The following is a 23,051-nucleotide window of genomic DNA, read 5'->3' as shown; positions in this document are numbered from 1 at the left end:
AAGGTGTTGGCCACCTTGTCTTGCAAAGGGGAGGCCATAAGAGGATCCACGCAGAGGCTGGTCACTATCGCCCATTTCACAAGCCAGGACAACCACGGGCTGCCTCTCTGTTGACCCATTTGGAGGAGTGCAGCCCGAGGGTTGGGTTTGGCTTTCTCACCACCAACTCCACGTTGGCACAGGGAGGAAACCCCTCGCTAAGGGTGGGTCACCCATGGTCAGTAGCCCTGACCCATGCCCCTTCACCTCCCACACCTCTCTGCCCTTGTTGGACCAGATGGATGGGTTATATTTGAGTTTCATGTCAGGATTGTTCGCTCCAGGGTCCCAGCTTTATCATGCACAGAAAAATCAAAGGCCAGGACTGACCCCAAACACACGCTTCACTCTTTCTCCCCACTTTCCTGTTGGTGTGCAGAGTCCAGACTTTCTTCACGCACCCCCTCCAGCCCAGTCCAGTGAAGGAAGCCTGTCTGGCCTGGCTCACTCCACCAGATCCCTGCATCCTACTTGGCTTCCGAATTTGCCTCGCTCAGCACCAGGGCATGGCCTACAAGTGGAAGGGGGGAGGAGGTCATCTCAGGTCAGGCCCAGGGGATTGGGTGTCAGAGTTTGGGCACCTGGAGACCAGCCCCCAACCTCCCAGCACTGGCTATAATTAGCTGGGTTCGGTCAGGGAAAGGGCCCCGGGCGCGCGTTCCCTCTGCCACGCTGTCAGGAGGAGAGCAGGCTCAAGTGAGAGGGCAAGCGGAACACTGGTGTCTTAGGAGGGTGACTACTGGCATGGGGGCAAGACGGGCAGGGTACAGTTCCAGGTACTGGATTTTTACACATAGATCTTGCGTGCTTTGCTGCACCTGGGGAACCTCAGAGTCACGCGGTGTAGCCTACACGCTCGAGCCCTGGGATGGGGGGAGGGGGTTGAAGTAGGAAGAGGGACTGACATGTCGCCGGACTGGAGGCAGGGCTTCCTCTGGCCTCTGTGGGTCCAGCTCTTACCCTCTCTTCTCTTTCCTCTGCTTACCTGCAGCAATCCAGTGAGCTTGGGCCATGAGCATCTCGGACTCGGCACATCGTCCCTCAGACCCTGAACAAGTCTCTCTTCCGGTCCAGAAGGACGGCCTTGGGCTCCCTTTGCCCACCAGGAGAACCCCCTCCTGGCCTCCGTCCCTGGACGAGGATCCTGGTTTGCCCCCCTTTCCTCTGGAAGAGCCTGGCCCCAGGCCCATGGCCCCGGGGAGCCTTCCCTCTCCAGCCTTGTCCCTAGAGAAAGAAGAGGAGGAGGAAGAGGATGAGGACGGAGAAGACGCAGAGGATCCCGAGGAGCTGCGCAGCGAGGAGCATCCCAGCCAGTTTTTCGCGGAGGCACAGCGGCTGCGAGAGCAGAGGTTGTTGCTGGATGAAGACGTGTCAGTCGGGGGGCGAGTATACGGGGTGCATCGGGTGATCTTGGCCGCAGTCAGCAGCCTCTTCAGAGGCAGGCTGCTGGGCAGCAGAGGTCTGCAACACCCCCTCAGCCTGGATGTAACCCCCGGGGCCTGGGAGGCCATGCTGACCTTTGCCTATGAGGGGGTGCTGGGACCCGCCCCACGGGGGGATGTGCTGGTCGCGGCTGAAGCCCTGGGAGCACCCCGGGTGAAGGCTGCGGCCCAGTGGGGACGCGAGGGCGCTGGAAGCACCTGGGAAGATGAAAAGCAGCCCAGCCAGGCAGAGGAACTGAGAGAGAACCTGCGCACCATGGAGCTCCTGTACCAACAAGGCATCGGGTGTGACCTGGAGCTGGAGGCAGGCGGCTGCCGGCTGCGGGGTGAGGGTCTGTGGGGCATTACATTAATGCAGGCGCATATGCCACCTGGAATGGTGTGTGCAAGCAGCGGGTGGTTCGGTCCCTACCGTAGTGGTTTTGATCCCTGCTGCAGTCAGAATTTCGCCGGGGTGGCCTTTGGCACCTCTCCTGACCCACTGAGAATGGGGCATGCGCAGTTGAGTTGTTTTCTTAAGAGCACTGACAGATTTATGCTGTGGTTTTTCCTGTGCCCAGAAACAAGAAATTTACAGTCAGCTGGCTGGAGCTAAGTGTATATAGTCCACGCCAGTAGAACAAGCAGGAGGTGATGGACTCAAACAAAGATTAACCAAGGGCCCTTCTTGGCATCTTCTATTTAGGACACAGGAAAAGTCTGAGGAACACAGTGGAAAAATTCAGTGTGTCCTTTCCCCTAAGTGAGCTTGACACCATGGCAGACGTGGACCCTACAGCTAGTGAGCAAGGTCTGGTACTGTTTGGTCAGAATCTTAAGGCTACCAGTTCATGGCACTTTGAAGTTAACTCTGCTCATCACCAGGAAAGCTGAAGAGGGTTGAATAAGTTGAGATTTATTCAGATTCTACTAACATTTAGTGAGGTACTTGGGTACCAGGAATTTCTTTTACACATGCCATCTCTTTTCATCTCACTGAAAACTAGTGAGTTAGATATCATTATCCCTGGGTGCAGATAAAGAATATTAAATTCAGAGATGTTAACAGGTGAAAACCAGGATACAGGCCCACATCCACTAACCCAGTCTGCTCTCACTAGGCCATGCATTGCCTCCTATGCAGTCAAGTCAAAGACACATAGCACCTGGCAAATGGAGCCAGAGTGCAGACACATAAAAGTTTAACATTAAAAGGGATTCGTTTAGATATTATCTAGTTCAGCTCTTACACTTTATTGCTAAGGAAATCAGTCTTTAAGACAAGTCCAAAGTCACATAGCTACTGCTCATTGGAGGAATGACTGGGACCCAAAGTGCTTCTGGGACGCCCCAAAGGAAAAGGATCCTATCTTAGTCAGCTTGGGCTGCTATAACAAAAATGCCATAGACTGGGTGGTTTAACAATAGAAATTTATTTCTCATGGCTCTGGAGGCTGCCAGGGTGTCAGCAAGGTCAGCTTCTGGTTAGGGCCCTCTTTCTGGTTTGTAGATGGCCACCTTCTCACTGTATCTTCACATGGCAGAGAGAGAGGGAGATCATCTCTCTCATGTCTCCTCTTATAAGGGCACTAATCCCATTCATGAGGGTTTCTACTCTCATACATAATTACCTCCCAAAGGCCCCACCTACAGATACTATCACGTTGGAGATCAGGGCTTCAACATATGAATTTGGTGGGGGCGGGGAACACAAACATTCAGTCCATAACAGACTTCTAAAGTGTATGTTATCATTTCCAATAGCACTAGATGGAGGGGGAATTTAAAATTTCATAGTTATAAAATTCTCACTAGGGTTTGGAATTTAAACATCCTTGTATTCAATATCACTGCTTTCACTTCCTTTAAGAAACATTCCAACTTAATGGTGGGAACCTGTCACTTAAAATTCTAAGGAATAATGATGAGTGAGAAGGGGCACAAAATACAAGTGGCTGTGAATCCTTTGTCAGTGGCTCTGAGCTATAGGCTGATTGATGGTATGGAAGATGAGATGGCTTACCTGCTTTACGGAATGCAGATTTTCTCAGGCAATATGTACGTGAAAGCTGTCACTAATGTTTACTGCTTGGGAAGCACCAACCTACTACCTACTGCTCAAAAAGACAGTGGAAAGCCACGCCAACATCACCTGCCCTTTGAGAGAGGTGAACATGCTGCAACTGATCAAAGCAGCCTGAGGTTCATAAGCCTCACTGGGAGCTTGGGTCTGTGTGACCTGCCTGAGAGGACTTCTAGCAGCATTTCCCCTCTTTTTCTTTTTTAAAATTAATTAATTAATTAATTAATGTTTGGCTGTGTTGGGTCTTCATTGCTGTGCGCAGGCTTTCTCTAGTTGCAGCGGGTGGGGCTACTCTTTGTTGCGGTACACGGGCTTTTCATTGCGGTGGCTTCTCGTGTTGTGAAGCACGGGCTCTAGGTGCACGGGCTTCAGTAGTTGTGGCATGTGGGCTCAGTAGTTGTGGCACACGGGCTTAGCTGCTCCGTGGCATGTGGGATCTTCCTGGACCAGGCATCGAACCCGTGTCTCCTGCGTTGGCAGGCGGATTCTTAACTACTGTGCCACCAGGGAAGTCCTCCCCTCTTTTCTGTTATGAAGGATTTCAAACATAGCAAAGAAAAGAGAATATTAAGATGAACACTCAAACACCCATCACCCAGACTTAACAATTAACATTTTACTATATTTCTTTCATTTCTTTCTTTATTTTTTGCTGAAGTTTAAAGTAAATCTCAGACATTTCACTCACAAATACTTGGGTATGTGTCTCTCTAAAAGAGGATATTTTCTCATGTAACCACAATTTCTTTATCATATCTAACAAAACTAACAATTATTTCTTAATATCGCCTAGTCCACATTGAAATTTTCCCACATGTCCGAAAAAGTGTCTTTTAGAGCTGCTCTGTTCAACCCAGGAGCCAATCAAGGTTGCACTGAGCTCAGATATATGTCTCTTAAGCTTCCTTTACTCTCGTACAGTCCTCTCTCCCTTTTTTTATGACTTATTGAAGAAACAAGATTAGTTGTCCTATAGAATGCTCCATGTTCTAGATTTGTAAGCATTTTCCCTCATGGTTTTGTTTAACTCATTCTTTTAGCCTCTCAGTTTCCTATAAACTTGAATTTAGATCTGAAGGTTTGATTAGATTTCGGTTAAATATTTTGGTCAGGATACTCCATACTTGATGCCAACTGCCTCAAATTGAGTTACATTAGGGAGCATATAAGGTCTAGTTATTTAATAGCATTTTTGAATGGGACATTTTCAGAGTCACAAGGGCCATGCAGATAAGCAGGGAACTGATACACAAGTATGCTCATTGCAGCCTGACATCAGTTACAGTGATCTGCCCAGACAGCCACTGCATGGAGATAGAAAATAAATCACTCCCTTTCACTCAGTTTCCATATCTTAAAAGGAGCAATTGAAGTAGGTGATTTTGAAGGTTTCCAGTTTACAAGCAGTAAATCTTGGGTAAGAGAAGATGGCAGTTAGATGAGTGTGGGTCACAGCCATTGCTGAGGGTTGTACCACTTTCTGAGTAAAATCTGACTAGCAGAATGGCTGATGTCAGTGGCTCTTATAATTGTAGAGGAAAGAACTTTATTCTGTGTACAATATAGAAAGACCTATATAAGTTGCACATTGGTCTTTGCAGTTTATTTTGTACCCCCTCTTAGCAAATGTTCTCTGTAGCATCTTCACTTGACTGATCAAGACCCTTTCTCTAATTGGCCTGCATCAAAAAGACTAAAGCAATGTTTTTCAAAGTGTCTTCAGGCCACTAACATGAGAATCATGCAGGGTGCTTGAATATGTTAAAACACAAATTCCTAGGGTCTCCGTCTAGAGCTACTGAATCAGAATCTCTGGAGGTGGGTCCGTGAAACCTTCACGTAACAAGCACTCCACGTGGTTCTGGTGCATATACCGTGGTTTGGCCTGTGGTCTTGGGTGGTTGGCCCAAAGTTGGGGCTGTGAAGTCAGAAGAGTGCCTCGCAGTTTGCAACACTCTGAGTCCCCCTCTGCTTCTCCCTCTTACAGTGCACCGAGCAGCCCTCGCCTGTGGCAGTGAGTTCTTCGGGGCCATGCTCCTGAGCGGGATGAGGGAATCCCAGGGCACAGAGGTGTCTCTGCATACCATCTCTGCCCAGGACCTGCAACTCCTTGTCTCCTTTGCCTACTCTGGGGTTGTGCGGGCAAGGTGGCCAGGACTGCTGAGAGCCGCCCAGGCTGCTCTGCGGTACCAGAGCTCTTCCTGCCTGGCTCTGTGCCAGAGAGCCTTGGCACAAGGCCTCAACCCTGCCCGTTGCCTGGCCCTGATCCCCATGGCTGAAGCCCCTGGGCTGGAGAGTCTCTGGAGCAAAGCCCGTCACTACCTCCTTACTCACCTGCCTGCTGTGGCTTTGTGTTCCACTTTCCCGTCTTTACCGCTCGCCTGCCTGGCTGAGCTCCTGGACAGCGACGAGCTACACTTGCTGGAGGAGTTCGAGGCCTTTGCGGCTGCACGGCGTTGGCTAGCTGCCAACCCTGACACCCAGGAGTCAGAGGCCAAGGCCCTGCTTGGATGCGTCCGCTTTGGCCGTATGTCCACCAGGGAGCTGCGGAGGGTACGGGCCGCCGGGCTGCCTCCACCCTTGAGCCCGGACTTGCTGCGTCAGCTGATGGTGGAGGCTGAGGTTCCAGGACAAGAGAGGCGGAGGGAGCCTGACCAGGCACTAGTAGTGATTGGCGGGGACGGGCTCAGATCAGACATGGCCATGAGACAGCCGTCCCGAGGAGTGTGGTGGGCCCGGGCCTTTCGCTGCGGCGTAGGACTGGTGCGAACCGTGGAGTGGGGACAGCTGCCTGCCCTGCCTGCCCCCGGGCGCTTTCGGCACGGGGCTGCGAGCCTAGCCGGAAGTGAGCTCTACGTGTGTGGCGGACAGGATTTCTACGGCCACTCTAACACCCTGGCTTCAACTCTCAGGTATGGGCCCCTGAGAGCGGCCGGTCCCAAGGGAGGTTGGCAGCTCAGCCAACCGCAGACTCCCAGGGTCACTCTTCCCATCTCTTGTCCCACTGTTTCCAGGTGGGACCCCAGTCAAGGGGATTGGGAGGAGATGGCACCTTTGTGCCAGGCTCGGAGCTTTTTCCCCCTGGTGGCGCTGGATGGACTGCTTTATGCCCTGGGTGGACGAGACAGTGGTGCGGCCCTCAGCTCTGTGGAGACTTACAGCCCCAAGCTCAATATGTGGAGGTGAGCAGGGAAGGGGGTGTTTCAGGCATCAGGGAGAGGCTAGGAGTCTTGGAAGAGGAGAACTGAAGATGACTGTTGCCTGAGCACGTGCCCTGTTCTCCCACAGGCCGGCACCTGCGCTTCCAGCACCACGCTTTGCCCACGCAGCTGCTGTATTGGAGGGCCAGCTGTACGTGAGCGGCGGCTGCAGCGGGACTGGCCAGTACCTGGCCTCGTTGCTGCACTATGACCCCAGACTTGAGAAGCCGGGGACACTTCTGAGCCCTATGGGGGTACCTCGGGCTGGCCACGTCATGGCTGCTCTGGGTGGGCGGCTGTATGTAGCGGGTGGGCTAGGTGAGACTGGGGACCTGCTGAGCTTTGAGGCCTATGAACCAAGGACTGATAGCTGGACTCACCTGACCCCCCTGCCCTCGCCCCATGTCGGGGCTGCAGGCGCTGTGCTGCAGGGGGAGCTACTGGTGCTGGGGGGCTACAGCCACCGTACTTACGCCCCCTCCCACCTTATCCACGCCTTCTGTCCTGGCCTGGGCCGATGGCTGTGCCTGGGAACTCTGCCGAGGCCTCGGGCTGAGATGCCTGCCTGCATCCTGACACAGCCCACCGTGCAGCAAATAGCTTTGGTTCCCACAGGACACAAAACTAAACCTGGCAGGTGAAGGGGCAGCGGCAGTGGATGGCGTGAGGAAGGGATAAGAAACATTTTGAGAGGATAGAAATGATGGGGGCAGGGATAAAGAGAAGGCTTTATTCATGATCGTATTTCATTCTAGCACAGTGCTTTACAACTCACACAGCGCTTTTGTATATATGATCTGCATTGAGGAAAAGGTGGTTCTGGAATCCCTAGGGGAAGAGCGTTGGGGAAGGAGAGGCAGCTGAATACCTAGGTAAGGAGAGGAGACCCAGGGGCAACTGTACAAGGTTTAGATTCTTGGTGGGGAAAGTGCATCTGGCTGGGCAGACAGTCAGGAAGCGTCAATAGCCAAGGTGTAGGGGCCATGTGAGGTCAGTTGGGAAAATGATATTCTGATCAGTGGATGAAGGAGAAAAACGTGGAGAGGCCATCCGTGAAAGAGTTGAGGAGTGTGGGGGAAGGACTGCGATTGCTGCTTCTCTTTACTCTCCAATCCCTGGGACACCCAGACCCTCTTGACAATGTTCTTTCTCAGGTAAACTTGTAGACCCAGTCTAGCGTTTCCTCAGCCATACACCACAGGCTGCCCCTAAGAGCCTCTTGGTTTTCAATCTGAGGAGGACGCTCCTGTCTGGACCCGGCACAGCACAGGGGCCCGAGATGCCAGGGCGACGAGGTGGGAGTGCTGCAGGCGGGGAAGACGAGGAGGGGAAGGAGGGAGGCGCCCATGGCGGTAAAGGGATGAAACAGGATTTGAGGGCATGGGGTGGGAGAAGTCAGGAGCCTGGCTGGCTTCTTTCCTTCCCTTTGGGGTGAATTGAGGAATCAGCAGAGAAAACAGTACAGTGTGGTGTGAGGTGCTAAGTTGTGAGAGGAAGTGGCAGAGAGAAGAGTGAGAAGCAGAGGAGGCCCAGAAAAGTGGTTTCTTCCTCTGTCCCTTTCTTCCAGAGTTTTTGGAATCCACTTCCCTTTTTCTTGGCCAGGGAAAGTTGAGTCAGATGTTTCCTCTCTCTCTTCCTCCACCCTGCTTTTCCTTCCCTTTTTTTGCTCTCTTCTATCTTTTCTCCTTTCTCCCTCACAGTTATTAATTATCTACTGTGTGCTGGGTGCGATGTGAGGCACTAAGCATCCCAAGGTCAGGGAGCTCCCGACCAGCACACAGACTTGTAAGCAAATACAAGTTTTACAGTGGACTTAGAGGTATGGACACTTGCCTCATACCTCTCACGAGAGCTGCGTACCTCACATGCCTCGTAGTTGAAGATATGAGAGCCCAGAGGATGGAGGAGGGAACTCTGTCCAGGGAAGACTTCTGTTAGGAAGGCATCATCAGATGGGTGTAGATTGAACTGGATCTTGAAGGCTTCCTGGAAACTCACCAGTCAGAGAAGGAGGGAGGCATTCCAGTCAGAGGAAAGAAGCAAATGGGGCGTGTGGTGCCCTGTGTCTCCAGAGCAAAGGGGAAGTCAGTATTCCAGGGATTCTTCACAGAATTCTCCTGCTGTTCCAGCCTACTCTCTTCCCTGGAGCCTTCCTGAAGACAGTGGCTTTCACCTAATTGTATGTTCTCTTCCTCCACAACTCCCCTACGTCTTTCCTGTGTGGTATTTCCACTTCTGACCCCTGAGCAGCTTAAGGCAAAGAAGGGCCAGTTCTTTGTACAGGTCAATTTTCTCTTACCCTTGCTTATTTAGATTCTCATGCTGCTAAGGGTGAGATGAGGGAGCCTCCCTCGCATCTTTCTTCATCCTGGCCAGGAGAGACTTGACATGTGTTTGTTTATTGTTTTGAGATTTCATTATTTTATTAAGGTTTTTTTCTATATCTCTGTTTAGGAACATAGTTGAAAATGAGGAGGGGTAAGTAGGCTATATAAGAGAACAGAGAAGAAAGATTGAAGAAGACAGGGAAGAAGGAAATCAGAAGCACTGAGAAACTACGAGGATTGAGTCTTGAGGGTGAACTTCTGTGAACAGGCTCTTTGTGATTTGTATGCAAAGACAGGCTTAAATAAAGGTTTCACCATGACTGAATCATTCTTGTCTGAGTTTCTCTATTGTAAAAAACATTCACTATCCCTTGTAATTTGGTTTCTGTCTCCACCACACTACTGAAACCATCCTCCTTCATTGTCACCATGACCTACTTCTCACCAAATCAAACAATCTAAGGCTGTCCTCATTTTCCTTCATCTTTCTGCAGGAATTGGCTGGCTTGAAAACTGGCTTTTACCCTAAAAATTTCTCCTTCCCTGGCTCCAGAGAAAGCACACTCTCCTACTCTTCTTACTTCTCCAATCCAAAGAGGTGGCAGAAAGTCAAATCATAGTGTCCAAGAGGGTGTGCTGCCATCCCAGGTAGAGCTGACAGCCAAGGTTCCAAAATTATGTAGATGGGGGTAGTTAGCTGCAGAAGGCCCTAGCTTTCATTACTTAGTTTTTTTGTTTGTTTTTTGTTTTTCAGCTGCACCCCACGGCATGCGAAACCCATGCCCCCTGCAGGGGAAGCACGGAGTCTTCACCACTGGACCACGAGGGAAGTCCATTTTTGAAATTGTGGTTAGAATGAGAAGACAGGAGGAGGTTTCTGATGTGAAGCAGGACACTGGTCTTGCTCTTGGACCACTCTTCAGTGAGAGGGGCCTGATACAGGCAAGGCAATGAGCTGGGGCCCTGGGCAAGTGCACTGAGATTCAGGGTAGTATTTCGACCCCAGAAGGGAAGTAGAGTTAGGATCGGGAATTGGGACAGAAATCATTCCTACAGAGCAGGCAATCCAGGGATTAGGCTACAGTCTGGTGAGTTCCTAGAGATGTAGGATTCTTATCTTTGGTAAATCAGATAATGAACCAAGGTGTAGGTACTCCCCTACTACCTGCCCCGACTCTTCCTTCAACCTCCTTTGTGGGTGAGGGTGGAATTTACACACCTGCACTCATCTTTTCAAGGTTAACTCAGGAACTGGATAGAACTGGGGGTGTAGGTTCAATACCAATAAGTGTGTTGGACTATATGAATCTTCTATGCCTAATTCTGTGTTGCCCATGTTCTTCTCTTACTTTGCTTCATGATCCTCTTCAGAAAGCTCACCTCTCCTCTATCCCAAGCCTTAATGACTCAACTGGGTTCTAGTCGTATTATTATTATGTTTTTTTAGCAGCCCTCACCTCTACTTGGATTTACCACTATCATCGGTTCAGACTCATCATGCTTTGTTGGCGCTATCATTTTTCCTTTTTCCTAGACACAAAACTTTGTAATCATCTTGAGCTTGCTCTCCTCTTATCTTTTTCTTCACTCAACTCATCATGTAATTTTGAACTACTGAAATAGAAACCTTACTGGTCTCTTCTCCAGATATTTTCCCTGTCAAATATACTATATATATATATATATATATATATATATATATATATATATATATATATATATATTATGACCTGGACATGTGGAAAATCGATAACAGAAAAGGTTAAAAAATGAAAAAAAAAGGGGGGTAAAAATCACATAAAAATCCTACTAGCTGCAAAACTAAGCGCTATTATTTATCCAGACTGACAGTCCAGGAGGTAGAAGCAACAATGTCCAACCAAAAGAGTGAAAACCTGCATAGAAAGATTGTTTAATAGAACCATGGAATGAAGAGATTTTGGATAGTGCAATTCAAACCCTTCTTTACACAGTGTAGGAAGCCAAGGCAGGTGGCATAGTCTGGATAATGAAGAGGAAGGCTTTTCAATGAGAGCAGTCTCCAGGTGACATACTTATAACATCAGGACCAAGAGACTCACTGGGACAAGCACCACAGGTTAGGTCTACAGGCAGGACAGTAATTAGGACATAATTACTCTGTCAGGGCCACAGACTACATTCCAAATCCTAGCTAACTCTTGGGATCAAGGGATCATAGGTGGAAAAGTGTGAATTTATCACAACTTCTGCTAATACAACTACAAAAATATACATACATTACATATATATACATGCCTATGCATAAATACATGCATGAATACATGTATATGTCATTAGTGGTGAGATTATAGTCTTTTTTTCTCTGAGAGATAGAGGTTTACGGTATTATTATTATGGCTGACGATTCAAGATACAATAAGCTGTATTTCTGATTCAGAATTGTGAAAAAAGCATAGCTTGAGAGTGTGAATTAGAGTGAATTAGAATCAGTATCTTGGGTTCAAGCCCCAAATCAATTGCTCTTTTGGTAATCATGAGTAAGTCCTTTAATCACTTTGAATACCAGTGTCTTTTTTTTTTTAATATATACATCTTTATTGGAGTATAATTGCTTTACAATGTTGTGTTAGTTTCTGCTGTACAACAAAGTGAATCAGCTATATGCATACATATATCCCCATATCCCCTCTCTCTTGAGCCTCCCTCCCACCCTCCCTATCCCACCCCTCTAGGTGGTCACAAAGCACCGAGCTGATCTCCCTGTGCTATGCAGCAGCTTCCCACTAGCTATCTATTTTACATTTGGTAGTGTATATATGTCAGTGCTACTCTCTATGTCCCAGGCTCCCCTTCCCCCTCTGTGTCCTCAAGTCCGTTCTCAACGTCTGAATGCCAGTGTCTTAATCCATAAAATAGAGATAATACCTGTACTATCAACATCATAGTGTTATTATAGTCATGAGCTCCAGAGCTTGGGATAGTCCTAAGGATCTCTACACACATTTCAAAAAGGGTACCCTGGTACTCTGAAATTAAATTTCCAGGCTACACCCTTTTAGATTAGCAAGCTAGATGACGCCAAACAGGGTGGCCAGTGTGCTGTAGCACCCCTGAGACCATGAGTGCCATACAGAGGGTTACAGGTTTATCCCCAGCTACTCCACACTAACACTGCTCCTGAGATAGGGATATGGATTCATCGGGACTCCAGCTCAGGCTAAGGCATTTAGGGAGCTAGAGGTCTTCCAGTTGTAAACCAGCATGACTCACTACCAGACAGGTAATCTGAGCCTCAATGCATTGCATAGTTTTCAAGCAAACTGTCACTGATTAAAGCCAACTCTCTCATAACGGAGGAAGAACTGCTTGTTTCAGGGCTTCCCTGGTGGCACAGTGGTTAAGAATCCGCCTGCCAATGCAGGGGACACGGGTTCGAGCCCTGGTCTGGGAAGATCCCACAGGCCGTGGAGCACCTAAGCCAGTGTGCCACAACTACTGAGCCTGCGCTCTAGATCCCTCGAGCCACCACAACTACTGAGCCTATGCACCTAGAGACCGTGCTCCACAACAAGAAAAGCCACCGCAATGAGAAGCCCGTGCACCTCTGCAACTAGAGAAAGCCCGCACGCAGCAACGAAGATCCAACACAGCCAAAAATAAAAAAAAAATTTTAGAATATAGCTAACATTGTTTAAGTGCTTGCTATATGCCAGGCAGTGCGTTAACTGCTTTACATGCATTATCTCATTTAAATGCCAAACAACCCATAAAAAGTGGATGCTATTATTATCCCCATTTTACAGACAGGAAAACTGAACCTTAGAGGAGTGAATTTACTCACCAAAGGTCACACAGTTTATAAATGTTGAGCATGTATTTAAACACAGGTAGAAGGACTTCCAAGCCTGCTGTCTTTATTATGCCACATCTCCAATGTAGATTCACCTCCATGGAGTGGTAGGCTTTATTCACGAAACTCATACTTAGACTCTATGAGTGGGAGCAGTTAAAGGGTATTAATATCTTTTAACAATCTATAATGGAAAAGAATCTGAAGCTCCTCTGGGATGCCAAGTGCAACCGAATAGGTGCCTGTCCATAAATCACTGCTTGGGTGATTCTTTGAAGCTGGCAGTGGATAGACTGAATAGAAGCACAAGCTGTGAATCTAAAGGTAAATATTCACAAAAGGGAAAAGAAAAATCTGGTGAAACCAAGGGTCTTTATAATCCCCAGGCACTCACTGCCCTCTCAGCTTCTTATCAGAGAGCTACCCTTCCCAGTTCAAAGTCTACTCCCTCCAGGAAGTTGCTCACGGTCCCTCCTCCACAGAATCCTGAGTTTGTTCCTTAGTAGAATATAACACTTCTCATAATTTGCCTTGTATTATTGTGTCTCCTGCATATGTCTGTCTCCTTTATGAGACCGTGAAGCCTTGAGAAGAAGGCACGTTTTATACATTTTACATACTGTCTTTGCACTTCATAGGTGCTTAACAGATATTTATTGACTCAAAATGGGGGAGGATAAAAAGTGTGCAATAAGATTGACCCAAAATGGGGGAGGATAAGAAGTGTGCAAAAAAATTGACTAGAAGAGGTGAGAAATTTTAAAAATTTAACTACAATTGATGTACAATTTCAGGTGTACAACTTCAGATTCTTTTCTATTATAGATTGTTACAAGATACTGAATATATTTCCCTGTGCTATACAGTAAATCCTTGCTGTTTATCTATTTTATATATAGTGGTGTGGACCTGTTAATCTCATACTCCTAATTTATCCCCCCACCCCTTTCCCCTTTGGTAAGCATAAGTTTGTTTTCGAAGTTTGTTTTGTTTCTGTACGAGGGCTTTCTCCAGTTGCGGAGAGTGGGTCTGTTTCTATTTTGTAAATAAGTTGATTTGTATTTTTTTTTTTTAGATTCCACATATAAGCAATATCATATATTACTTGTCTCTGACTTACTTCACTTAGTATAATCATCTCTAGGTCCATACATGTTGCTGCAAATGGCAATATTTCATTCTTTTTTTATGGCTGAGTAGTATTCCATTTTATATAATATATATATATATCTCAATCACATCTTCTTTATTCACTCATATGTGGGTGGACATTTAGGTTGTTTCCATGTCTTGGCTATTGTGAACAGTGCTGCTATGAATATACGTGTACATGTATCTTGTCAAATTAGAGTTTTCATCTTTTCTGGATGTATGTCCAGGAGTGAGATTGCCGGATCATATGGTAGTTCTATTTTTAGTTTTTTAAGGAACCTCCATACTGTTCTCCATAGTGGCTGCACCAACTTACACTCCCACCAACAGTGTAGGAGGGTTCCCTTTTCTCCACACCCTCTCCAGCATTTATTATTTGTAGACTTTTTGACGATGGCCATTCTGACCCGTGTGAGGTGGTACCTCATTGTAGTTTTGACTTGCATTTCTCTAATAACTAGCGATGTTGCGCATCCTTTCATGTGCTTGTTGGCCATCTGTATGTCTAAAGGTGAGCAATTTTAATACGTGGGAGGGTCCTTAATAAAGGGGCTTCTAAGGGCTGAGGAGATGGCACAACTTCACCCCAGAAAGTAGTAAGTCTGGACACTGCACTCATCAGTTGGATATTGCAGCTTAATACCATTGATCAACAATTATGGGTGTAGGCTGTCTATGGAGGAGAAAGTGAGTCATCCTCTAAGAACCTGGAAATAAGCTCTATGAAAGTTAACCCAGTGGGGAATGGAGTGCTTCCTCAGCTCTGGTAGTTGTTCAGTTGGCAGAATGAGAGTAATCTGAAGAAAGATTGCTTCAACTCAAGGGAGTGGCTAGTTTAGAAAAGCAGCACTCAAAGGAACAAATAATACAGGGTGCATTTAGCACTGTCCACTGAAAAGAAAAGCTGAGTTTGGACTTTGTAACATCTTGTGATTTGAGAGATCTCCTCTGTTGCAAGGCAGAGACAGTTCATCTGGCTGTCTCAAAATCCAACTGAAATATCCTTTAGAGATCAGTCAGTTACTGTCCCTCTGCCTAGAGAATCATTCTAGACTGGTGATTTTCAAAATGTGGTTCCTGGATCAGAGGTCAGAATCCCCAATACCCAAGAGTTTCCTAGAAATGCAGATTCTCAGGTCCTATCCTAAACCTACCAAATCAGAAATTTTCAAGGGGGGTGAGCAACAACCCTAGTTTTAATCAGGGGTTCTTAACCTTTAGCATGTATCAAAATTGCCTGGAGAGCTTGTAAAATACAAATTGCCGGGCCTGGCCCCTAGGGCTTGAAAATGCAGACTCCAGACCCCACTCCACCTGTCTAGATCAGTGCTTCTCAAAGTTTAATGTAAGTGGGAATAATCTGGGAATCTTGTGAAATTACAGATTCTGATTCAGTAGGTCTGAGGTGGGGCCTGAGAGTCTGCATTTCTTATTAATTAATTAATTATTATTATTTTTTGGCTGTGTTGGGTCTTCGTTTCTGTACGAGGGCTTTCTCCAGTTGCGGAGAGCCAGGGCCACTCTTCATCGCGGTGTGCAGGCCTCTCACTTTCGCGGCCTCTCTTGTTGCGGAGCACAAGCTCCAGACGCGCAGGCTCAGTAGCTGTGGCTCACGGGCCTAGTTGCTCCGCGGCATGTGGGATCTTCCCAGACCAGGGCTCGAACCCGTGTGCCCTGCATTGGCAGGCGGATTCTCAACCACTGCGCCACCAGGGAAGCCCGAATATCTGCATTTCTAACAAGGTGATGCTGATGTTGCTGGTCCACAGCCCATACCTTGATTAGCAAGACCCTAGGGCAGAGATTCCCAAACTTGTCTGCACATTAGTATTATCTGGGGAGTTTCAAAAACTTCTAATGCCCGGGTCCTCCTCTGAAGATTGTGATTTAATCAGTCTGGGGTGTGGCCTGGGTTTGCGGATTTTTAAAAAAGATTTCCAATTGTTCCAATGGTTCCAATGTGCTGGCTTTGAATTTCTTTGCTCTTGCAGCTAACCAGAAAGGACACTCTAGATCCTCCTAGTCAACCAGGAAGCAATGGTCACCAGTTGCTATTCTTCCTGTACCACCAGTGTGATGCTAAAATACATTATTTATAAGTTGTAGTTCAGGATCATAAAGGGGACAGAAAAATATTTCTTACAAAAAGAGTGTAGGGACTAATGGGGTAGGTGGTAAGAGAGGCATCTAAGGACGTTAGGTGGGATCTGGCTCAACAAATTGAGAATAAAGGATGTCCCTGATTCTGAGCTGAAGCTTCAGCTGTTACCTGAGAATGCAGGTACCCGCTATCCTTAGGAAAGGGATATTTTCCAGAAGACAGATCATCTGTCTTACATGAGGTAAGCATGTTTCTCCTGCTAATATCTGTTTGGCCCTGCTCTTTATGAAACAGCACCAGCATTACCATCCTAAAGGTCACTTGTCCCTTTCCTGAGCCTGGTCCCACTTTCTGAAAACAGTTCCTCATTAGCCATTCAGGATGGCTCCAAAAAATTCTTTGTCCAGAGACCTATCCCAGATGGACATAAGCTGCTCTGAGTTCACTCTGCCTTAATTATTTGATATTTACACCCGGTTACAGGCCATTGCTTTAGGCTTTCCGTCTCCTTTTATTTCTATTTTCACCAAGTAACTTTCGCATGAATTAAGAGTCCCACTATACTATTTGATACCAGGACAAAAGGTGTCCAGATCGGCAGCCAACATGCCAAAATCTTTTTCAAGAAATGCTGTTGGAAGATATTACAAAAGACAGGAAATTTAGCAAAAGAGCGGAATTTGGTACAAGAGGAAACCTGAGGGACAGGAGAAAAGAGGACGAGGAAGTGGGGAGGGAGGGGAAAAGCGGCGGGAGGGAGTGGGACTAACCTCTGGCCCCAGAAAAGGCTGCAAAGCCCTCTCTGCAGAGGCGTCGCCAGCCGCGCATCTCTCCTCCCCGCGGGCCGCGACAGCCCCGCCCCGCGTCTGCGGCGGCGCGCCGTCTCCTCCCCGCTCCCGGCCCGGCCCCACCTCCGGCTTCCACTCCACCCAGCCGCGGAGTTGGGAGCTTGGTACTTTTCCTGCTGCTGAGGACCGAGCGGCCCCGCGTGACAGCCAGCTGCTCCAGGCCCGGGTGGCTCCGGGGACGGTCGAGCGCCGGCAGCAGCTGGCCCTGGCCCCGGGTCTACGCGTGGGCTCGGCCGCCGGGGCCGGTGGGGAAGGCCTAGCGCGGCCAGGTAGTGACCTCCCGGGACTCGGCGGGGCGGGCGCCGGGAGGGGTGCCTCGGCCCTGCACCTCCGGCAGCTCCGGGAGCGGGTGTGGTGTGTGAAAGGGGGAGTGGGAAGGATGAGGGAAAGGGAGGGCCCGGGGATAGAAGGACGCAGGAAGAAGGTGGAAGAGACCAAGTGAGAATGGGTCGCTCTTCCTTGCTCTCTGTGTGCTGCTTGGAACGGAAACCCGGGCTGTGCTTAAGCAGGGTAGGCTGTCACACAGCCAACTTAAAAGTGTGGTGGCTATTAATGTGTTAACACGGCAAGGTCTCCAAGGCATACTAAGTGCAGAATAGTGTCTAAAGTATGATCCTCTTTGTGGAAAACGAAACAAAACAAAACAAAAAGGGGGGTGGTGCTGGATATGGGGGAAGGGAAGGTACAGACCTATACATTTATTTGTATATGCATAGAAAGTGTCTGAAACTCTTCATATAAAACTTAGCAGTGGTTATCCCTGGAGAATGGAATTAGAGATGGGGATTTTTAATTTTAATTTGTAGAGACTTTTACTTTTCATTTGTAGGTCAGCTGAATCTCCCTTCACAAACACCAGGGTGTGAAAAACATGTAACTATTTTTCTGTTAACTTAATTTTTTTTTCTTTTTTAAAAATTTATTTATTTTTGGCTGAGTTGGATCTTTGTTGCTGCACGAGGGCTTTCTCTAGTTGCAGCGAGCGGGGGCTACTCTTTGTTGCGGTGCACGGGCTTCTCCTTGCAGTGGCTTCTCTTGTTGCGGAGCATGGGCTCTAGGCACATGGGTTTCAGTAGTTGTGGCACGTGGGCTCTAGAGCGCAGGCTCAGTAGTTGTGGCACACGGGCTTAGTTGTGGCACACGGGCTTGGTTGCTCCGTGGCACGTGGGATCTTCCCAGACCAGGGCTCGAACCCGTGTCCCCTGCATTGGCAGGCGGATCCTTAGCCTCTCTGCCACCAGGGAAGCCCTGTTAACTTAATTTTTGTTATGAGACTCATTCTTTTGAAAATCTTGAGTCGATTCTGAGATTCCCCAGTCCTTTCGCTGGGGGCTTATATAGTGCAAAGACATGCGGGAAACGTACAGGCCTATATAGGCCATCATTCTTGATGCACTTTGCCTGCACTGATGTCCAGTGAGATATCCATTGTCCTTTCTGGTTCTGGATTGTCAGTCCATTCAAGTCTTCTTGGAAGTATTCTACATTCCTGTCCGTAAGCTCTTGCATATTAAGGATTAAGCAATTGACTTAACAACATACTTATTCCTAAAATACATAAATGTAAATAGGAGATAAGCATTTGTCCAAATAAGAGAGTATGTACATTCCTAATGATATAAATTCAAGCATCCTCTCAGGCAGAGGTTCTTAATTTGCAGTTAGTGGAGATTCTAGGAGATCCATGGGTGTGCTCCCTGAAAATTGAATGCAAAGTAGTATATACTCATGTTTTTCTGTGAAAAAGCTCCATGGCTTTCACCAGATTCTCAAAAGCTTCTGAATCCCACTGACTAGACATTGTTGCAACAATGGTGAACAAGGCTAAAGAGTCTCTGTGCTCAGGAACTTATAGTCTGGGGGGATGAAAGACAAATGAACAGGCAATTATGATATAGAGGATGTGTTCTATGCTAGAGGAAGTACAGTGTGGGAACATAGAAGGACCACCTGTACCAGACTGGGGGCTGGGTGTCACCTGAGGCTCCTTGGAGGAACTGACTATTAAACTGAGGCCTTCAGAGTGAGAGGGAAGTAGAATTTGGCCTAGTAAAGGAGGGGCTGGGGAAGGGGGTTGGTCTTGGTAGAAGGAAGAATGTTCTAGGCCTCAGCCTATGCAAAGTCCAGAGTCAAGAGATACCTTGGCAATTCATAAGCTGAAAACAATTTGTATGGTTCAAGTTTAACGTTAGATGGGAGTAGCAGTAAGAGGTGAGGCTGGGAGATCAGAAGCCAGGTTATGTGTGTGATGCTGGGCATGCAGAGGTGAACAAGACACAGGAGCCCTGACCCTCAGGGAGTTTTATTTTATTAAGGAGAAACCGTGAACAAGTAGGCAAATCGGCTAACAAGATAAATTTTTATTATGATGAAATAAACAAGGTGTTGTACATGGTGGCTGGGGTATGTATTGGGAGCTCCTTTAGGCAGATCTACATACTGTGTGCCACGTGGATTGGAGGGTTTCAGCGATGACGGTGGCAGGCAGAACAGAGAGAATTGGATAGATCTGGGAGACATTGAGGGAGTAGAATCAATAGGATTTGGTAATTTATTGGATGATAACAATAATAAATAATAATAGCTTCCACTTATTGCACACTTACTAACTCTAAGTGCTTGATATATTTTTTCTTATTTATTCCTATACAACTCTATGAGGTAGGCATTTATTTCAGTTTTGTAGGTGATGAAACCGCGGCACAGAGAGTTTAAGGAACTAGCCCAAGGTCCCATCAGGATTCGAACTCAAGCCTATTTTATACCAAACCCTTGTAAGCATAGGGGGCAATGAGGGGGAATGGATTTGGAGAAGAGGTAGAAAGATGATACATTTGGGATCTATGGAGTTTTGGGTACCTTTGAGTCATCCAAGTGGAGATGTCCAACAGGGGAATGGATAAATGAGTATGAAGCTCAGATGAGATCTAGGTCAAGGAACAATTATGTGAGTTGCCAGCATAGCAGTGTTATGTGGAGCAACAGAGTAGGTGAGACCACCCTGGGAAAGTATATAGAAGCGTTAGAAAAGAGCTCTAAGCAGCATCAACATTCAAGGAAGAGTAGAGAAAGAACCCCCCAAGAAGCTGTGATTAGGGTTTAAGAGGAAAACCAGGACAGCACCGTGGAAGTCAAAGGGAGAGAGTTTCAGTGAGACAGTGATCACAGGGTCATATTCCACTTGAGAGATGAAGTAAGGTAAGCTCCAAGATATGTCTATTCTTATAGTAAGAAGAATTCCATTAGTTACCTAAGAGGACAGCCTTGGAGGAATAGTGGAAAAAGAATCCCATTTAGTTGGTTAAGAGTGAGTAGGAGGGGCTTCCCTGGTGGCGCAGTGGTTGAGAATCTGCCTGCTAATGCAGGGGACACGGGTTCGAGCCCTGGTCTGGGAAGATCCCACATGCCACGGAGCAGCTGGGCCCGTGAGCCACAATTGCTGAGCCTGCGCGTCTGGAGCCTGTGCCCCGTGACGGGAGGGGCCGCGATAGAGAAAGGCCCGCGCACCGCGATGAAGAGCGGTCCCCGCACCACGATGAAGAGTGGCCCCCGCTTGCCGCAACTGGAGAAAGCCCTCGCACGAACCGAAGACCCAACACAGCCAAAAATAAATAAATAAATAAATAAATAAATAAATAAATAAGAAAATCCTTAAAAAAAAAAAAAAAAAAAGAGTGAGTAGGAGGCAAGGAAGTTGAGGTGGTGAGTATAGACAACTTGATCAAAATGTTTGTTTTTCTGGAGCTAAGAATCCAGAGTCCAGATTACGAGTATGGCTCCTGTGCTAAGTTGGGATCATACTGATAGCCCTGGGGGTTCTCCTTTACCCCTTCATGTGAAGACATGTTCCTTTCCTTTCCAGCTCTTACTTTTTATTTATTTATTTATTTATTTATTTTTGGCTGGGCCGGGTCTTCGTTGCGGCACGCAGGATCTTTTAGTTGCAGCATGTGGACTCTTAGTTGCGGCATGTGAACTCTTAGTTGCGGCACGAATGCGGAATCTAGTTCCCCAACCAGGGATGGAACCCAGGCCCCCTGCAGTGGGAACGTGGAGTCTTACCCACTGGACCACTAGGGAAGTTCCTTTTTTTGTTTTTTAAACTTCCTTACTCTTAAGCTTCTACCTTACCTTTTCCCTACTCCTTTCCCTTAGAATACTCCCTGTATACATCCTTGGAATGAACCCAGTCCTGGAAAAACAAATATTGGTTGTTTTCTGCCTTCAGGTCACTGGCATTACCAGGAGGACTATGGGAAAGATTTAGTCCCAGTACGCATGTACTCCCAATACAGCCAGCTGCTCATCACCTGTCTTTCTCTCCTTCTAGGCATATACTGGTTGGGCTCCAGCCATGGAGAAACTCCATGGGCATGTGTCTACCCACCTGGACATCCTCTCCTTGGAGAACCAGTGCCTGGGCACACTTCCTGACCTGAAGACTTTGGAGAAACCACATGGACATGGGTCTACCCACTCAGACATCCTCTCCTTGGAGAACCGGTGCCTGGCCACACTCGCTGACCTGAAGACCTTGGAGAAACCACATGGGCATGTGTCTGCCCACTCAGACATCCTCTCCTTGGAGAACCGGTGCCTGGCCACACTCCCTGACCTGAAGACCTTGGAGAAACCACATGGGCATGTGTCTACCCACTCAGACATCCTCTCCTTGGAGAACCGGTGCCTGGCCACACTCCCTGACCTGAAGACCTTGGAGAAACCACATGGGCATGTGTCTGCCCACTCAGACATCCTCTCCTTGGAGAACCGGTGCCTGGCCACACTCCCCATTCTGAAGAGCACTGTGTCCACCAGCCCCTTAACCCAGAGTCTCCAGATACCTCACATGGTGCAATCTGACCTGTGCAGCCTGAGTGCCAGCAACCACCTGCTCTCTGAGCCTCCAGCCTCAAGGGCTCAGTGCTTCTCTGAGGGTCTAGGCCTTCTGACTTGCCCCAGGGTCTTGAAAACCATCTCTGCCACAGAGAGAGCTCAGGAAGCAGCTTTGGTAATAGCTCCAAACAGTTGTCTTCACTGCAGCCATGTCTGTTAGAATGTCTAGTCACTAGCTTTCAGTGCCACAGTGTCCCTCTGTGCTGCTCTGTGTCTGTGTACCTTCTTTCCTCAGAGCCTCTTCCTGAGGCGTCTTTTACCCGAGGGCTGTCTTCATGAGCATCATTACTCTTATTGCTTATCTAGTGCAGAGACTCTGGACAATAGAGCATAAGTAGGTTTTGTCCTTGGAAAGCCTCTGCTTGGGAGGAGAGCTGATATACTATTGCACTAGCAGAGTCAATCAAGTGCTTTTGAGATCTTACAAGGCATGAGAAACAACTACAGTACCACTTCCCTGTGTGTGCATGTGCAGACACACGTCCACTTGTACACATCTATATAAGCACGTTTAGTATACAGGTCAGGATTGGTAGACAAACACACATTCCTTCTATGTAGACTTGAGGTTTGGACCGAGGGAAAGGCAAATCTGAGCCCTCTACCATTTTTGCCAATTATAAGCCACTCAACCTCGGGCAAGACTCTTAACCTTTTTTTTTTTTTTTCTAAATTAATTTTTATTGGAGTATAGTTGCTCCACGATGTTGTGTTAGCCTCTGCTGTACAACAGAGTGAACCAGTTAACGCGTATATACACATCCCCTCTTTTTTAGATTTCCTTCCCATTTAGGTCACCACAGAGTATTAAGTAGAGTTCCCTGTGCTGTACAGTAGGTTCTCATTAGTCATCTATTTTATATATAATAGTGTATATATGTCAATCCCAATCTCCCAATTCATCCCACCTCCCCTTCCCCCTCTCTGGCATACACAAGTCTGTTCTCCACATCTGAGTCTTTACCTCTGGCTTGCAAATAAGTTCATCTGTACCATCCTTCTAGACTCCACACATTAGCGACACCACATGATATTTGGTTTTCTCTTTCTGACTTACTTCACTCTGTATGACAGTCTCTAGGTCTATCCATGTCTCTGCAAATGGCACTATTTTGTTCCTTTTAATGCCTGAGTAATATTCTATTGTATATA

At 47.5% G+C, this 23,051-nt stretch overlaps 2 protein-coding genes across 7 annotated transcripts in view; both read left to right on the top strand.

Moving 5' to 3' along the window:
* Nucleotides 1-677: 677 nt before the first annotated feature.
* KLHL33 (kelch like family member 33) lies at nucleotides 678-9,395 on the top strand. Of its 4 annotated transcripts, none has more exons than XM_028166111.2 (6): nucleotides 678-735; nucleotides 1,031-1,807; nucleotides 5,531-6,455; nucleotides 6,558-6,725; nucleotides 6,832-6,894; nucleotides 9,198-9,395. In XM_028166111.2, the coding sequence occupies exons 2-6, from the start codon at nucleotides 1,051-1,053 to the stop codon at nucleotides 9,223-9,225; spliced, it is 1,941 nt and encodes a 646-aa protein (XP_028021912.2). In that variant the 5' UTR covers nucleotides 678-735; nucleotides 1,031-1,050; the 3' UTR covers nucleotides 9,226-9,395. The 4 variants fall into 4 exon arrangements, with proteins under 4 accessions (XP_028021912.2, XP_007180542.2, XP_028021913.2 ...); XM_007180480.2 differs by having other exon boundaries at nucleotides 687-771; XM_028166110.2 differs by having other exon boundaries at nucleotides 716-803.
* A 7,667-nt stretch (nucleotides 9,396-17,062) lies between these two features.
* Nucleotides 17,063-23,051, top strand: part of TEP1 (telomerase associated protein 1) — a 40,773-nt gene continuing 34,784 nt past the window's right edge. For 2 of the 3 annotated variants that reach the window (XR_003623245.2, XM_028166064.2), the window contains exons 1-2: nucleotides 17,063-17,272; nucleotides 21,334-22,014. Coding sequence is in view for 2 of the 3 variants with exons in the window: in XM_028166064.2 (XP_028021865.2) it covers nucleotides 21,358-22,014 (657 nt within the window). In the remaining variant the exon portion in view is untranslated. The remainder of the gene's footprint in view (nucleotides 17,273-21,333; nucleotides 22,015-23,051) is intronic. The other variant, XM_007180475.2, reaches the window with a different exon arrangement.

This window comes from Balaenoptera acutorostrata, chromosome 3 (assembly GCF_949987535.1).
Source record: "Balaenoptera acutorostrata chromosome 3, mBalAcu1.1, whole genome shotgun sequence".
In the NCBI taxonomy this organism is placed as follows: Eukaryota; Metazoa; Chordata; class Mammalia; order Artiodactyla; family Balaenopteridae; genus Balaenoptera; species Balaenoptera acutorostrata.
Note: the sequence above shows the minus strand (reverse complement) of the source record. Positions and strands in the feature narration are given on the sequence as shown.

Coding starts and splice junctions, on each gene's coding strand:
- KLHL33 (XM_028166111.2), top strand. CDS start 1,051: ATGAGCATCTCGGACTCGGCACATCGTCCCTCAGACCCTGAACAAGTC. Junction 1,808..5,530: donor AGGCGGCTGCCGGCTGCGGG/GTGAGGGTCTGT, acceptor TCCCTCTTACAG/TGCACCGAGCAGCCCTCGCC. Junction 6,726..6,831: donor CCCAAGCTCAATATGTGGAG/GTGAGCAGGGAA, acceptor GTTCTCCCACAG/GCCGGCACCTGCGCTTCCAG.